The 18,840-nt window shown below is 36.2% G+C and overlaps 1 protein-coding gene across 6 annotated transcripts in view; it reads left to right on the plus strand.

Moving 5' to 3' along the window:
• Nucleotides 1-207: 207 nt before the first annotated feature.
• Nucleotides 208-18,840, plus strand: part of LOC121315521 (phosphatidate phosphatase LPIN1-like) — a 37,578-nt gene continuing 18,945 nt past the window's right edge. The window contains exons 1-4 of one of the 6 annotated variants that reach the window (XM_041249680.1): nt 330-401; nt 14,318-14,398; nt 14,792-14,992; nt 16,316-16,411. In XM_041249680.1, coding sequence (XP_041105614.1) covers nt 14,801-14,992; nt 16,316-16,411 — 288 coding nt within the window. In that variant the 5' untranslated portion in view covers nt 330-401; nt 14,318-14,398; nt 14,792-14,800. The other 5 variants (XM_041249679.1, XM_041249677.1, XM_041249675.1 and 2 more) reach the window with 5 other exon arrangements.

Raw genomic sequence — 18,840 nt, forward strand, 5'->3', positions numbered from 1 at the left:
CAAGCCAGTGGATGCTGCCTTCTTTAGCAAAGGCTTGGGACCTGTGAACTGCTATGCCCTTTGAAGCGGTGCTTGTGACTGAGATGCTTGAGGAGTCAGCGCAAGGAAATAAGCAGAGCTGTCTGTGTGTCTCAGGTTTCTGCTTGGATCATCATTCCAAGAACAGTTCAAGTAAAATTAGTATGAAAACATAGTAAACATGTACTAGGGACTATACTCGCCTACTGCTCACTCACTCTGTTTAAGATACACGATCGTTGTTCAACAGATAAGAAAGACACAATCTAACAGAATTTATACCACTAAAGGTGGTGGGCAAAAGCAATGGAATCATGATATCAGAAGATCAGCTTGTGGAATTAGAAGATAGTGGAAGCCCTGGTGATTCTACTTGGTCCTGGGTAATTTTACTTTGTTATTATATTTGCTTATTGCAGTTTGAATTGTGGGCCACATGCAGTCATTCTACATGTACCAGCAATCAAGCTAGATAACAAATCAGCCAACCATGAATTGTGGAGGAACAATTGAGAAAGAGAAACAGCTGATGATGAGAATCTTGTTTGAAGTCCTGAAGAACTGAATTCTGTAGACATCAGTGTTTAGACTAGGTGGGAGAGATTTCCAGATCATAATTTTAATCATTTATCCTGTTTTGTTCAGATTTTGTGAAATGTAGAATAGATTTGTCAAGTATGACCACCTTCAGGTTTAGTGAATTTTTGGTTTGATCCTTGTTGGAGTTACCTTGTCAGTGCTCAAATGTTGTCAAACTCTTTGGTTCAGTGGAAGACCAAGTCTTGTTTTGTTTTGGAAAAGTCATTATTTAGTTCCCGTAGCCAAGGTGCATACATACTATTGGTTGTGATTCAACTTGCAGTGGTGCTTTATGCTGTGAACGTAGAAATGTAATGGTTTTAATGTATATTTATTATACGGTGCATATTCCTACTGATAGTGGTGTTTACTTAAACTGCAGTTTGGAATCTGACAGGCAACGTTGTGTGTTTACAGGAGACAAAAATTGATATCTAAAAATTGATATCTGTGTAAATTGATATCTAAAAACAAAATAACTGCATGCATGTGCACATCATGCAATTATTCATACAAGCCTTAATGAAATTTCAAAACCTCTTTCTTAACCATGTAGTATAAAATAAGTTTTAAACTGTCTGCAGGTTCTGTAAGAATTTGGTATAAATCTCAGAAATCACATAGTACACAGCTATGATCTGAATAATAAAGTGAAATAAACTATTCTCACCCAAGCAGTTTTGAGTATGGTACAGTATATGTTTTCCAGTGATGTTGAGGCCATCTTGAGGTTTTGAAAGTTTATATAATTGGGCATGGACTTGTCGGGAAATCTCTAACTGGGGCAATGTACTGAGTGAGGTGCCGCGCTGCTCCGTCCTTAGACCAGTGATATTTCTTATCTACATCAATGACTTAGATCAGAGGATTATTAGCCTGGGAGAGTGGCTGACATGCCTACTGCCACCCAAAAAATCCCAAAAGGCTGAGACTGCATACAGAAGTGGGTAGAAACGTGACAAATGAAACTCAGTATCAATAAATGTAAAGGGTCACTTGCCGGTCACCAAAATGTAAGATCCAAATACCAAATGGGGGGCAGAACTAGAACAGTCACACCACTATTATTATTATTATTATTATTATTATTATTATTATTATTATTATTATTATTATTATTATTATTAATTGGTCATTTCGCAGACACTTTTATCCAAAGAGACTTACAGAGATTTTGGGGGTTAACTATGCATCACAACTGCTGCTACAGAGTCATTTACAATAAGGACCTTGCTTTTACATCGCATGCATCTATAGCCATAAGAAAGACCTAGGTGTTGTAGTAGAGTCATCATTGTCAGCAACCATACAGTGCGGATAATCTACAAACAAAATGCTTGGGTATGTGCAGCTAAAAAGTATGGAGTACAAATACAAGGAGATTATTATAAGGTTGTATAATGCACTGGTGAGACCACACAGAGTATTGTGTCCAATTGTGGTCGCCACAGGATCAAAGGGTCATTGTGGCCTTGGAAAGAGTCCAAAAAAGAGCAACCATACTAATTCTGAAAGAACTGAATCTATTTAGCCTTGAACAAAGAAGAATGAGGAGGGAGGAGAGGGGGTGGGGAAGGGGTGATTGTTGACATAGGAGTTGACATAACCCATGCCAGTACTAATAGGGACCGGAACCAGCTGAGCTTAGATGGTTTCTCATTCTCATAGAGCTTCTCATTTGCACATTTTCTTATGTTCTTATTTCAGAATCTCAGCAGGAAGCTTTTTTCTTTGGGTTTAACAATTATGACATTACTGGTTTCACTAACTGAGGATGTGTGTCATGCTTGATATTCAAGTTTTTTTTTTTTTTTTTTTGTCGAACTTGAATAACAACTTTAAAAGTTTTAATTTACTTGTAATCAATGCTGGTGCATTAACAAGAACGTTCTAGGATTACCCCATCTAATAAGAGGATTGAAAGTTTACTAAAAATAACTATAATTAAATGGAAGCATTGACCCTTGGCATTATGTTACTACTAGAAAATGACAGCCGATGAGTTTTTAAGCCTGTGGTGAAGTCAGGAGTTCTTAGAGTTCATTACTCATTATACAGGGATTTAAATATCCCAAGCATTGCATAGTAGCTTGAACCACCTCATAATTGCAATGAGATGTATTAATGTTAGACTACAGGAGCCACTAGCTGGAATTGTTAAACTTAAAGCGAAAATCAAACCAACATTTTCTGCTTGCCACTTCATAACTTGATATCTACCTAACGTTTATCACAAAAATGAATATGGTTTACTTTTGCCCACATACCTACAACACACATTCTTTGGTCTGTAGAATGACAGCGTGATCTGGCTGGCTCGTGGTTCTCTGCCACACACTTTTCTGTTGATACAGAATGGATAGAATGCCTTTGTTTTAATCGTCAGCATAATTGAATAGTGATCAGATTTTTTTTGAGAGATGATGAGTTGACTATATTGACATCAGCATAAGACCATACTTAACTCTCAACTACAGAGATGGTCTTTCGGATGATGGAAAGGCTGTTTTTTAACCGTATGGTTTGCAGTTCGCGTCCAGCCAATGCCTTGCTAGTCAATTCAATGGACTGAGATGCCAAGCCATTACATAAGCTTAAATAATCTTAAAACAGATGAGTTCAGGACCATCTACATTCTGGAGAGTGAACTGAATTGCAAAGTAAACTGGACTGCGTTTAACTACAGCAGTTGTTTCAAATGGAAGGGGTGAGGTAGTCAGAGCCAGGCTAGATTACATTGGTAAATATCACAGCATTGTTGAGTATTACAATATATTGTACTGTACGTAAGTCTGTCATAATGGATTGCTAAGTGTGTCTTAATGTATGTCCAGGCATTTACATAGTAGGTCAGCCACCCTTTATCTTGGACATTACAATGCCCTCAGTTTCAGTACCTCCCCTGTTTTCAAGAACCAAATACCAGTGCTTACTGCTTTTCATAGAAAAAATCCATATAAAGTAGATTGCAAATTCTAAACATAAAAGGCCATTAAATTGTCCGTGTTGGCTGTACAGCATGTACCAGTATTGCAGCCACGTGAGTGTGTAAGGCAGAGTGCGTCTGACTATATTAATAGCACAGACATTGCCTTCATTCCATCTATTTACTTTAAAAGCAGTTGCATAAGCCCTTCAGCTTGTTTGTTCTTTTGTTTAACAAAGCAAGTATCAGAAATGGAAATTAATGAACAACTGGTCTTCACTGATCAAAATGTTAGTATTATCTAAATAGCACGGGTCTCCAAATTAAATTCAATTAGATTATTAACTTGAAAACATATACTGAGGGAACTTGAAAAACATACAGTACATAAAGTGCCTCATTGGTTGAGTAGATATAAGAGACTAGAGAGGAAGATCAAAGGAGTAACAACAGCATGTCAACAAGAGTAAGATAATGTTTGCTTCCCACACGGGAAGTGTTACGTGTGGGTCGTCATTGAAAAATATTGAGGCAAACACAGAGCATTGGGTGCTGACACGCCACACAGGCGCACAGATTTAATAACACAGATGCTGACACTAGGGTACCAGCAATGGTAGCTCTAGTGTCAGATTTAATAAAGAAAACAAACAACAAACAAAACAAAGCTAAAAATAAAAGTTTGCCCACAAATGGCGAGCGCTAGTCCCACTAAAAGGAACATCCCAGTCCAGGAACCTACTACACTACTTACCTTCACTGTACTTAGTTTGGGATTAAATATTCTAAACTGACCTACTTGTGGGATCACAGATTGCCAGAATCCTCGCACCGACTCCTGTCTTCAAATAGCCTCGGCTGGGCAATGCCTTCACCAGCACCATCTTGAAGTGGAAGGGTTTCGTGTAGTAGTTCTCTTCATGGAGCAGATGCTCTCCTCCTCGATGTCAGCGAGCACCCATCTGTGTATCAGTGGCTGTCCAGTAGCCTCCAGCTGTAGCACAGATGCCTTCTGAGCTCCGTGCAGTCTTCCCGGGAACACCTCCTGGCCAATCTGGACATCCCGATCAGCTCAGTGCCGGGCGAGCCTAACTGGTCAAGATTCCTGCAGTAATCAATGTTGGGGCTCTCCTTGTCACAGGTGGCAAATACATTCCCACTAATGTGTTGGGGGTAGGGGCTAAACTAGACAAGTCAATTGGGTTGTAGTCCAAGCCCCTAGACTGTTGTTACAATCACATGATAAGTCTAAGTTTGTTGACCTTGACAAATCTGTACAATGGCCAATTTGATCCCTTTCTCTCTGTCTTTCATCAAGTATCACTGATTGGCTGTCAACTAGGTTGCTCACTATCTTAGTAATTGTGTTTGAGTTATTTTTATTCTGTTTGTTGACAAATGTGCAAAACATCAGAGATTCAATATGCAATGAAATAACCTAATGCACTTTTGAGATTACATTAGAGCTGGATAATTCATACATTAAACTGCATATTATTGAATTCATGAAGCTGTTGCAAGCAATCCATATTATAGAGCTTTCAAAAGAGAAAAAGTAACATCTGAATTTTTAGTGGATACCAATGCATTAGAAAGAAAGAAAAAAAAAAGGCCAACCGTAACAGAAGGTTTCCTTAGGATCAGAAGTTTAATATTAGTCGGATTAGTATGACAGTGACATCTGTCCAAGCCTCCAGTGAAACCAGACCACCTCTATTGACTTATATCAGTTTTAGTTGTTACATATAACCTTTAAGGTATTAGGTATTAAAGAGCAAAAGTATTTCTCAACAGTAAAGTTCAGTGTAAGTTAAATTGCATAACAGATGCATGAGTGACAAGTTTTCAAGCACAGTCACAGCAAATAGGTGTATTTTTAATTTTAAAATATATTTGCAATATATTAACGTCAATATAAATACAAATATATTGCACTATACTGCAAAATATTTTTATTTATATTGACAAATATATTGTACATATATTTGTAATTAAAAAATACATTTTGCCAATATAGTTATATCTTAAAACAGCAATAATTTGCAAATTAAAATATATTGTTATATGTTACAACATATTGCACTATATTTACCAGAAAAATGTGGCGCTATATTGCAACATATATTTTAAAATGTGAATTTTCCACTTAATATATTTTCAAAGCTATATTTTGTATATATTACATTTCCATAAGGGATTATCAGGTCATCTTAATGACGCAATGTTACTCTATACCCATAGAGTTTGTTTTCTTAGAATTTCAAAGCAGGATCAGCCTAGGGAAATCCGACCAATCAGAGCAGGTTGGGTGAGTAACCTGATGGGAACAGTGTTGGGCATGCTGCACAGTCATTTAAATGTCTCAAGACCTACTATGGGTTAGGCAGAAACTCAGACTATGACATGCTCAATGTTCATAATGTACTGTAGGTCATCATTATAAGTGCACCTGTCATGAAATATTATTATTGTTTGTTTATTTAGCAGACACCCATATCCAAGGTGACTTACAGAGACTAGGATTACAGCTACAACAACATCTCATCCAAAAGATGGAGCACAAGGAGTGACATTAAGTGACTTGCTTAGAGTCACACAGTGAGTCAGTGAATGAGCGAGCTGGGATTTGAACCCTGGACCTTCTGGTTACAAGCCCTTTTCTTTAACCACTGGACCACACAGCCTCCTTAAATAGTATTGCTTGTGGTTTGTTATCAATGGAATTATGGGAAATATTTTTGGTTTGGAGGCATCCTAATGACTGTAGCCAATTGCTTTTATTTGCATCTCAGCAGGAAGCTTTTTTCTTTGGGTTTAACAATTATGACATTACTGGTTTCACTAACTGATTTGCACTAATCTTGGGCTACCATTAATGTCAATTTTGGTCTGGGAAACCAGCTGTTAAAGTGACTGTGTATGCAAAAGAAACAACCTCTTCACTTGGCTGTTTTTACTAAGACTGATATTTTTTTCTAATAGATATATTGAATTAGGGCACATTTAAATCAAATCCCCTTGGTGGAGACATGCTTATTGTACCATTAATGATAAGAATTAAATTTGTAAATGTATACCTCTTTTAGTTATGTTTCTGCACTAATATGATTTCAAATGAAAAATGATTTCTGTCCAGATTTGTTGCCCCCACAAAAGATTAAGGTTAAGGTTTGGAACATGTAAATTTGAAGTTAATTTGGAAATTTGTATATAGTAAATAGGAATTGTTTTGCATCAATTACATAAAGCCATGAGACAATGTTAGACCGTTATATAATGTTTGCAGAATGCAGATCATGAGGTATAAAAACATGTCTTGTTCAGGACGTAATGTACTTTTCTCCTGGAAACACTGTAAATAGTAAAGCTGTATAGAACACTCCCTTAACTGGTTTTCTATCCATGTGACTCCTGTATTGTTCCCAGCTGAGGATTAAAGTGTTCTAATTGGCTGAAACAGCCCATTCCACTCAACTCCCACACAGAAATATTGTCTTTGTTAACTATTTCTTTGCAGGCTGACTGCTTGTATAGTAACACAAGGCAAATGAAAACCCCCCACTGACAGAGCGACAACCATTGTGGTAGAGCGAACCAGCATTGTAGTGCAATCATGTCTGCATCATGCAGGTTTTCAAAATGTTTCTTACTGGTGTTATACTAGTCTTATTACTGGCTGTGTGGCAAATGAAAAAGTAACTTACTCAGTCCGTGAATGAAGAATAGCTTTATGTTAGGCATGTAATCAATTTTGTTAGAAAATGTATTTATTATAAAGTTTAATAAATTAAAAAAAATGCAGAAACATAATGTTAGGTCTGGTATGTTTTCCCACCTAGAATCAATTACATCAGACTTTAGACTTTTGAGTGCAGTTTATAGTCTGGGGCACATGCCTCTGAAAGCAAGATTCACAACAACAACAGCAACCATTCAGTGAAGTTTCTAAGGCAGACAGACAACCCAATGTACTGCTCAAATTACACTATGTAAGGAAAAGTACACTCACTGCTGTCCAAAATGTTTTAAATTATAACACGCTTCAAGGAAGTGTCTGTGCACTACACTGTAGTATCAATACACTTAGTGAATCATAAGAAGCTCCTGGCACATTGCTTGTCTTTGTTGTGGAATGTGCTGTATATATTCCTTATTGAGTGCATAAGGGTTGTTTTTTTTAATGCTTTTTAGGGTAGATAACTAAATGAAGAATCACTGCCACAGCACTCTGTGAGATAGTTTTCTTAATAAAATATTTTATTTGAAGAGAAAATTATAATAATAGTGTGTTGGTGATGCAATAACATGCTAGTCCTGCTTTAGGCACCCAAGGTACTTTATTCAAGGGCTACACAAAAAAACACCCACCCCCCTGCATGGCCCCAACCCACATCCCATGCCAGACCTATATAATTTACTAAACTTTGTAAAAGTTTCAAATGAAACTACCAAAGTGTTTATAATGGAACAATGCAATGTCATGAAAATAGCTGAAGCTGTGTATGGTGGTACATATTTCATAATTATGGAATACACATAATAGGCACAGCATATTCTTTATTTGATCTGTGTTTGTGTTTGGGTTCACCTATTGCAAATTGATTTTCCAGTCAATTCATTTCAACCCCATTTGTAAACCTCAAGTATTCCAGTCAGCTGATAGGGAAAACATGTTTACATGAATACATACTGTACTCTCCCAAGACATTACTTAATATAGACAGTTCTTAGATAAGGGTATGTTCAAAACCACTGTGAGGCACATACTTAAGGCTTGTGTTTCCTTTCCAAGGTCAGTAGTTTTCCTGCTTAGTGATGTTTACCTTGTACCATATCATTGGCTGAATCTCCCCATCCCACTTAACACTATATGCTCCACCCCCATATCCCTTAGGGACACAGTGAAACATTTCCTAGAAGTTCCTTGTTTTTCTGATTCAACTGTAACAAGCATTCTAATCAGCAGCAATGTTATGTTAAAGACAGCATGTTCCTTATATCTAGAGTTATAAATAAAGGGTGTATTCCTTTCCCCACTCTGACTCTACCAGAAAAACAATCATGCTCTTGCTTGTATGAGTAAGGGATTATGAACCCTTAAGTTATTGTTATATGGATAACATTACAGGAACAAAGTATCAGCTAACAACTATAGGTGTATGGGGTACTGAAATGTTGTTTGTAATATTTATTCATTACACAGCCTCAGTAATTGTCTTAAGTTTTCTAAAGGCTGGAACATGCAAGTTCATAATGAGCAGGTTCTTGTTTTAAAGTGTGGCCAAAATGTTTCATACGAAGTTGAATTTGAAGCGTCAACTTCTTACCCTGTGTATATACTTTTAGCAAATTTGTTTAAGCATCTTAACAAAAGCATAAGACCCTTGTAAGTAGTTAGATTACAAGCTGACAGAGAGTGGATTTCTAAAAATATACAGCATAAAAAATGTCAACAACCACATTATGTTTATGACTACCACGTTTATGACTTTAGATTCTGTATGTCAGCCTGTGGTAATGTGAAACACCTGCTAAAAACATATCAATAGGGGGGCATAATTGGGATTGCTTCCTCATAAAGCTCAGACAGCTCCATGGATGGACCTGGTGTTTTTTTTAACATTGTCCTATCAGTGCATGTGTGAAAATAATTTTGTCAAGACATAGAAGTATCTTTTGGCTAAGAAAGATATCACAAAGATATGAGTTTAATTTCTCTATGCTAAGCTTAATCTTCTGTTATTATACTTTCAAAACTCTGAGATTGATCAGCTGCTAGGTGCAGCACAGCACTCTGAGAGCCCTTTCAGTTCTATTAATATCATCTGGTGTGTACTGTATGTGTGCACAAGATTTACTGTATCCTGCCATGTATTAAAAGCCATATAAAAAACTAGAAGGGTGTTTGCCTAACATAGCAAAACAAACCAGTGATTATGCACTCATATTTATACTGTAAATATAAATGGTTGGTTAGGTTTTTATTTCTCAGTGAAACACTTTCCTATAACAATCTGCAATTGTCTGTGTGTCAGTATACCTCATGAAATCAAATCAACGTGCCACAAGTGTTCCTAAAAAGAAATATCCAACAATCTATACAATAAATATACAGACTGTAATACAATGGGCACATTATGTTATACAAAAGCATGTGATATGCCATGAAATCAACTGTAAATTGATTAGTCTTGGTGTGGTTAAAAGTGCTTTACTAATGTTTTGGGGGCAATTGTATTTATTTATTTTTATTTTAAAATGTTCTGTAGAAATAAGATTTAGTTTGAGAGCAGGAATCAATCTGAGGAACAGCAGAGCTGAGTGAGAGAGCTTGAATGTTCTGTGAAAAATATAACCCCCTGACTAAACTACTGGCTTCTTGTAACCCACTAACTAACTGCAGTACACAATGCAATTCAAACCCTTCTGTGTATCTAGCATTTGAAAACCTTTAACTACTTACTGCTACACTGCTAAATCATATGCTGTTCTTGTGGAATATTAATAAGTCTTGAACTGGTCTGAGCTACACATGTTAATATTCATCAGTGACAACTCTAATCTTTGATAGGTCGGGTTTGTCACTTTCTTCTTGTGTGATTCAATTGTATAATACCTTTGGTTTTAACTTGCAGATAAGCTGTTGGCTCTTGAGGGGTTACTGATGCAATCTCTTGCCAGTAACCCTGTGAATATCAGACAATGGCACTGGGACTGATGTAATCACTTTTTTTTTTTTCCTGCAGTAGGAATGTTCTGTTTTTTACAAGTCAGGAGCAGCTTTTATGTATTGGTTACTTGAGAAGAGTACAGGCAAATTAATTTAATAAATAAATATACAATACCCTTGCATTTCTCTCTCTCTCTCTCTCTCTCTCTCTCTCTCTCTCTCTCTCTCTCTCTATATATATATATATCGATAGATGAGTGATGAGGCAGGGAGGGGGTTAAAATCCTCCCTGCCAGAAACGTATTTGTTTAATTGTTTGTTCATTGCTTAATTACATCTGTTAATTGTTGTATTGTTTAATAATCATGTGCGCCTGGTTAATATTGAAAACGTCTGTGTTGTTAAACCTGTGTGGTTTGTTTTGTAATTTATATCGAACGTATTGATATAAATTACACAGCAGACTATGTGTCAAGGCAATGTAGAAAAGTCATTGGCTGGTATAATCACCTCATCACTCCACCAGTCAGTGCGCAGTGAAGTTGTGAACACTCGTATTTCAGACACGGAAGATCATAGTGGTGTTAAAGGGGTGTCTGAAAATTTTGAATTTTGTAATTAAAAAAAAAAAAAAAAAAAACAAAGTTTATTGACATTTATAAAAGCCCTAACAGTTAGATAACAACTACATTTTTACAATAAAAAAAGCTGCAGATTGAAAACTGTTGCGGATGTGTGTGTCCTACTCCCCTCGCCCTTTGCTGGGCCCCTTGTGGATGCCAGTTTGCTACTGCGTGACAGGACTGCGAACACCGCAAGTAGCCTTGTGTTTGCATGTTTTTCCCTTCAGCTAGTTAAGTGTCTTATTCAGTATGCAACTAAGAGATGTAATACTTTATTTATTTTACCATCCGCAACGGGATATACAGACAGTAATTTGAAGAACGCTTGGTTTCACTTTTCAAATACGAAGTGTGCTTCGATTGTCTCAGGGGACGTTGGTGTGTGTCTACTCTCGTGATCTGATTGGGCAGTGGCGGGGTTCCACTGTGATGATGTCAGCAGTATGATTGGATAGATTTTCGGTAGAGTATCAGTAGTGTAGGAAGACTCAGTCCAGGTATAGATATTTTGCTGCTCAAGAAAGGTTCGTAGTTTTTTCCTTTAAGAAATATTAAAGCTGTCGCCTACTCTGACTCAGTTTCATTGAATGGGCAGTACTTTGTTTACCCGTACTTCTGGTGCATGGATATTTACGAACTGTTAAATTGGTAAGTCAAGATTATTTTTCAATGTTTTTAATTTAACACGTAAAGTACTGCCTGTATCTGCTATTTTTTAATGTATAGATATTTACATGATTACATTTACAATGCAGATTTTTTTTTGTATTGGAATATAACAAGTATTTTCAGTATTACAAATGTGTAGCCTAATATGGGTTAAGTAAGTAAATATAATACTAGTAGTGGTATCATCATTGTATGGCTGCATCAGCATTTGTTTTTATTGACTTAAAATATACATTTGTCTTTTAAAAGAGAAATTTCTGTTTTTTTATGTATTTATTTACTTGTTTGCATTGTGCTGCCAGTGAGAGAGGTGTCACATTTCCCCCGTCATGGTCTTGAATACATTATTCTGTATCAAAACACTGGAAATATTATACACAACATGTACATTGAAATTAAAAAAAAAAAAAAATATATATATATATATATATATATATATATATATATATATATATATATATATATATATATATATATTGCAGTTACTGTTCCATGTTTTCATGTTCACCTCCTGTACAGATGCTTATCACAAGTCTGGTCGGGATTAGAACCGGGCTGTGGGAATTTTTACATTAAAAATATGTATTTGATAATGTTATGGTAATCTCCTAGTACATGGCATATAACAGTACTCAGTGTATGTGGGTGTACAAGATTACAACCTAGGTATAACAGTGTAGACAGTGCAGTTAAGGTACTCACGCTTTGAAGTGTAGTCTGTGTCAAATTAGTTTTAGAATGTTTCACATACAGTATATCACTCCCAATACCTTTCCCAAACTACCACATTTGTGTACAGTGTTATTACAATAAAACAATATGTGACAAAGTAATCCCCCATTTTAACCGCCTGTGTTTCTATGACATAGCAATCACACTATTTGGGTATTAAAGTGGTTTGATTTCTCAAGTGATTAATGTATGCAGGCTCTTGCCTATATGGAATTACCTCTCTGGGTGTTTCATCTTAATGAACAATTGTCTTCATCAAAACAGAAATACCCCAAACAAACACACAATTGCCACAGTTGTATGGTCTCTTTTAGGCACATAATTGTACTGTGCATGAAGACTAAATTACCTTCTCACTGGAAGCCCACTTCACACTGTTGAGCTATGAGTCTGTGATCTATAGTTCTGTACTGTAAGTTATAGTGGTACATTAGGGTATCCCGCAGTGTGAAGTCGCTATAGGAATTAAACAATGGGATTAATATGTGAGGGGCTGTATATTTCATAAATCAAGGCTGACTTCCTCATACTGTACCCAGTCAACAGAGCAGTTTGTTGTCACAAATACAGTAAAAGTCATGACTTTGAGGTTGTAAGGTAAAAGTATTTTAATTCCATTTGAAAAGGTTTTCTCAGTTTCAATACAAGCCGGTGTCAAAGTGAGTGTTGTCATTTCCTTTCATTTTAAAATTCCGTGCTTTAAAGCACAGCACAATTATCAGAATAAAATGAATGGTGACTGATAATGTGAAGATGTTTAATTATATCACAGAAATCATAACTTCCAAATGAAATATGCTTTAAGACAGACTTCAATAAATTGACAGAAAAAGTGAAAAAAACAAAAAGGCCCTTTCTTTACTGCATGTCATTTTTAGCAAGAAACGTAGACGCAATATACAAAACATTTAAGCACAATTCATGCAGTAAGAGAGCTTGTTACTGTGGGGGCCTGTTTGACTGGAACACTGCCAAGTAAAATACCAATGAGAAATGCATCTCTCTTTCCCCTCCTTGTATCTTTGTTTACCGTACAGTAAGAACAATTTAAAATGACTAGCGAACTTTCAGATGAACAACTTTAATCGGAACAAAGCCTTTTTAAAATTGTGAAGCTGCTTGTAACGTAGAGTTAGATTATGTTTTATGTCAAAAGAAGGCAGCATTTTTGAATACTGAGTACATTTTATTGTGCTAGAGATGTATTTTGGCATGACTTTAAAACACGTGTCCTTGGGAACTTGTGTGGAAACGTCACTGTTCTGTTATAGTTTTTATTAACAATTCGACTGGTTACTAATTTCACTGTGGTTGCAGGTTATAAATTTGATGGTTCATATTCGCAAAGTATTTAGTGGAGGGGGTACAAGCTTAGCATTTTTTTACATTTCACAGACATTCATGTAATTTACAGGCCTAATGAAAGTGATTATTGGGATAATAATCGACATATCTGAAGTTCTGTATAATTTACTGTATTATGAATTTCTCATTTCATAGAAATACATAAACTGTACTTAAAAGCTCAGAGGTAATTTATTATTTATTCACTATACACTGTGTGTTACAGTATACTTCTGAAGAAAGACAAAATCAAACATTAGACTCGGTCCGACTTTGAACTATATTCATTGAAACAGAGTATGGTACTGTTGCCTGAGGAAAACACAACACAAAACAAGGCTTTTGTAAAGAGCCAGTTATACCTACTTCCCCTGATAGGTGCCCCACTGTGACACACAGTACAATAGAGATCAATTCTGCAAAGAAAACAAAAACAGCTTTGAATGGATTTCTGGTTCTTTGCAGATCATTCAGTTTTTCAGCTGGGCTCTACCTGTAATTTGGTTAGGCGTGTTTTTGATACTACTGATTGTATTTGATAGTGTTCAACAAGGCGAGTCAATGTTCGTGCCTATTGGGGTAGCCCAATTTTATAAAGGTATCAAAGAATAAAGCAGGATTATTTGAAAGATATGTGAAAAAAAAGAAGTGAATTCATTTTTGCTTTGTCTAGACTGTTTTCTGGCCTAGCAGTACAATGACTTTCCACTGTATCTCCATAAGTCAGAATCCTCCTTCCCTGTTTTTTCATCATAGTACTATACATAAAGATAGGAGTGGATGCAGTTACTGTAGCATGACGCCACCCCTACAGTGTATCAGAAACCGCCAAAGGGGGTAAGTTTTAAAAAATACAAGTATCTTACAACCTCAGAAAAAAAATAAAAAAATACATTATACATATATAATGTGAATAGTTGAGCATAATGTGGATTGGCAAGGAATCAGACAAATTAAAAGTGTGGGCGGACAATGGTAAATTAAACAGATGGGTAACCTATCTGTTAAGAGATCTCTAATTTGGATGGAATTGGTTTTTCGAGGCAAAGAGTAAACTGCCATAGTTTTGATATGCCAGTTAGTTTTGAAAGACTAGAGAAGTTCATTCACATTAACATAAACAAAACTATTGTCTCATGAAGGCATTAGCCAGAGCCTTTGTCTACATTACTTGACTTGGTTTCTTGTGGTTTTACTGCACCTGTAAATCACTGTGCATTTGTTTTTTAGACACAAACCATGAACTACGTTGGGCAGCTTGCCGGTCAGGTGTTTGTCCAGGTGAAGGAGTTGTATAGAGGACTAAATCCTGCAACACTATCAGGATGCATCGATATCATTGTGGTGCGTCAGCCAGACGGGACTCTCCAGTGTTCTCCGTTCCACGTCCGGTTTGGGAAAATGGGGGTGCTGAGGTCACGGGAGAAATTGGTAAGGCAATGTGTCGGAAAATGTCTTTGGGGAAAAAGTCATCAAATGATTTTGTCAGCATGATCAACATAATAGATTAACTGTCGACCTAGTGGTTTATGCTAGTTTTTGGTCATACATAATCAATTTTATTATTGTTTGAAGTGACACCTACATGTATTGGCTATTCAAGAAAACATTTACTTCAACAGTAATGTGAGTTTTCTAGGCAGCTGCTTTCTTACAATTTGTTACTGGCCTGTTGTGGATCACTTGCATAAAACAATATGTTGGTGCTTTCAAGATAAACACATTAGTGAATAAATAAAAAGTATAGCACAACTTTCCTATTAGTAGTACAAAATGTTGTAGACTTTCTCAGTACTGTTTGATGTGAATCTGTGCTTATTAAAATATATTTATAGTAGTGTTTTTCTTTTACTTGTATGGATTATATAGATGTAAAACTAAGAAGAATTTCATTTTTTCATGAATTGTTAGTTAGCACGTTAATATTACAGCAAATCAAGACAGAAAAGTAAACTGTTTTGTGTTTGGTACTACTGTGGGCATTTTTTGTATAAATGCTGTAACACATGTATAAGAGGTTGGGTATTAACACTAAAGCAGCATGCACGCTTAGTTTTATCTAGTATATACGAATATGTAATGCATATTTTAGAGAAGCAGATTTTAATTTTATCAATGGAGTGCAAGTGACATTATAAGAAACCGAAACAAACTGCTGCTTCTTCTTCTTCTTCTTCTTCTTCTTCTTCTCATTAGTTTATTTAGCAGACACCTTTATTACAGGTGACGTTTAATTAAGAAAGTCACATATCATTTACTGTGTTGGTTTGACAGACGCTCATTGCAGATTTTCCCTGTTCTAGAAAGTACCAGTAGTATGACGTTCACGCACTGAGATTTTCTTCTTATTCATACTACTGCATTTTCCAGATTTTATTTGGTCTTGCTCTGCCAAACTATAGGCGTAATTTTTTTGGACTTGTCTTTTTAAATGTAACTTGGAAATGTTTGAACTTATCTTCATTAAAACATGCTAATAAGAATCAGAACTTTTTTGGAGGAAATATTCTTTTTTAACAGATGTTTGAAAAAGTGATATATTTGTCAAACGGTTTAGCATTAGGCAAGTGATTGTTTACAATTTCCAACGTTACACTTTTAGTGTAAACAAACAAACAATATCATTGTTTTAAAGTTCACTATAACTGCGACTTTGTCAATGTTTAAATATGGACCCCTAGGTAATAAATGCTGAAAGGATTTTGTCATTGAGTTGCTTTCACAACTCATCTGTTTCTCTCATTGTTTTATTAGGTGGACATAGAAATTAATGGGGAACCTGTGAGCTTACATATGAAGCTTGGAGAAAATGGGGAAGCCTTCTTCGTTCAGGAAACAGGGGATGATAAGGTATGGCTGAAATTGATTTGAGTGGACCTTTTAATTTAAATAGCCATTGTACAGAAACAAAAAATGTCAATAACAATTTAACAATTCATTTTATTTGGCTTAATCGCTTCTTTTGTTTGGTTTAATCGCAAACCATGTTCTGATCCTCCTCCTTCTGGCTCTGATCTCTTATTCACTTGCAAGTGAATAAAAAAATAAAATAAATTCTAGAAATATTATTTCAGTAGTGTTTAAATAATGCTCTTTTCTGTAACATAAAACTTGACAATCAAACAGTGTCATGTGCAAAGATTAAGTTTGGACCCTGGCAATTGGCAGAGCAGTGGTTTAATTTATTAATGGACTGCAATAGACTGTTTGCCTATGATGGAGGATCAGGAATAGCAATGTGACACTGACCTTTGCAGCTGGACATTCCGTGTATCAGTGACGGGATCAAACTACGTAAACAAGTAGAATGGGACTACAGCTCTCGCACAGCTGTGATCCACTTTTTCCCCGGTTCTGCTTGGCATCAAATTTCTGGCAGGTTTTGACTCATAAAATGGTTCTAATTGTGATTCAGTGGGCATTTACAGATTTCTATTGCATGTTTATGTAAATACAGTCTTGTTCTGTTATTTTGAAGCAACATCTAAAGCCGCCTTTCTAGTTACACGAGATGCAGACGTGACCTTGAAATACACTTTATGCCCCCTTTATAACACACTGTCACAGTCGTATTTAAGAGATTGCTATTTGTGTTCAGTCTAATATAACAAAAGCGAAGACCTTGCAGAGTCACACAAGTGTTATGTCAGATCATTCTCACGTGGTAAGTGCATTCTCCACCCAGTCCAGTTTTGGTTGAACCCATGCTCCTCTGCTGCTATGGAGCAGGTTTGTGGGCAAGGTTTAAATCAGCCAGTCAGGCTACAGTAAGTCTGTTTAAACTAACAAGTCAACAGCAGTGTGTGGAAGTAGGTGGGGAGGCAGCTTCACCTTCACGTGGCTTAACATTGAACACAAGAACATGTTTACAAATGAATGTATTGTGTTTGTTTGTATCCCAAATGAGATGCATGATGCAGTGGTGGCTGAGCTATTCTTGCAACTGTAAAATACGGTGTAAAGTATAGTCGCATGAGCTGGGTGTCACAAACAAGACAAATAAGTGGACAATAATGTGGACAATGAGGACAAAGCCTTTAGGCAGCTGTCCAATTAAAACAAAATTGCAAGACATAAAGTACTTGGTGGGGACGACAAAGTGGTCTTGCTTTTTCTTTGTTGCGCTTTCTAAAACAAGTTAATTATTACTAGTTCGCCATCGGTGTCTGATAAAGGACAGGGTTTTTCGGCATAAACGTAATTTTAAACAGGCAATTCTACTCACATGTACTGTAAAGAGTTAGTTAACTAAATGCAAGAGCATTACAGTCCCATAAGATGTAGTTACTCAGGTTTAAGGTGCATTTTAGAGGACAGAGATAGGGTGAACATTTTTCAGTTTTGATGTATAAATGTCACTCTACAATATATTTCCTGTCTAAACGGTCCATAGCGTAGTCCTTTCTTCTCCAGTACACTCTTTTTCAAATTCTGAAAGCTCACGAGTTTACTGTATACAGGCATGATGCTAATTTATTTTTTAAATTGAGGAGTGAAGAATTCACAGATCATTGCCCCCAAGTAGAGTACATTAAATTATTTTCCGAGTACTGGCACAGTAGTGTGCAGGGGGTTTCCACATGGAGAAATATTTGTCTATCGGACAGACGGGACCAAGATCAAGCTGTGATAATCTGCACTTAAATTAACTTTGATCCATTTCAATTTCAGATCAATGCTGCTTAACGTTTGCAGGGTATTTCCATGGAGTAACCCTCTTTCCATCCACTGCAGAGTATCAATAAATCACATACTGTAGCAGTCCCTGTAGGATTTTAGAGCTGAACAAGGATATTCTAGTTCAGAGCGGTTTATTTTTTTCAGTTGTAAAATTCCATACGCTTGACTGTATGCAAACTTATATCATCGACAGATAGTCGCCAACACAAATTGAATGCAATGTAAGCATTTCTGACTGTAACCTTGAATAGTTTTAGTTTACAGAGTTTCTACACATTAAATTAAGACACTTCTCGAGTAATTCTTTTTTCTTTGGCATCTTTGTAGTCTTTTTTCCAACCCATTATTAGTCTTAAATAGGGTACTTGCCCTCAGAATCAAAAGAGCCATCAGTCGGGCAGTCTAGCCTGGCCAGTCTCGAAATCAGGAAAATTAATGTTCTGCTGTGTAGATTATTTATTTTATATGTCGACCCACACCACCACAGCATTAGAAAGTTGCCTGTCATGCTCGGCAAAATCTGTAAAATAGCCTGTGTCATTGTGTAGAACTTGGCTGGTTTAGCTGTTTCAATAATGCATCGATAAGGAATGCAAAGG

Source organism: Polyodon spathula, chromosome 5 (assembly GCF_017654505.1).
Source record: "Polyodon spathula isolate WHYD16114869_AA chromosome 5, ASM1765450v1, whole genome shotgun sequence".
NCBI classification, from domain to species: Eukaryota; Metazoa; Chordata; class Actinopteri; order Acipenseriformes; family Polyodontidae; genus Polyodon; species Polyodon spathula.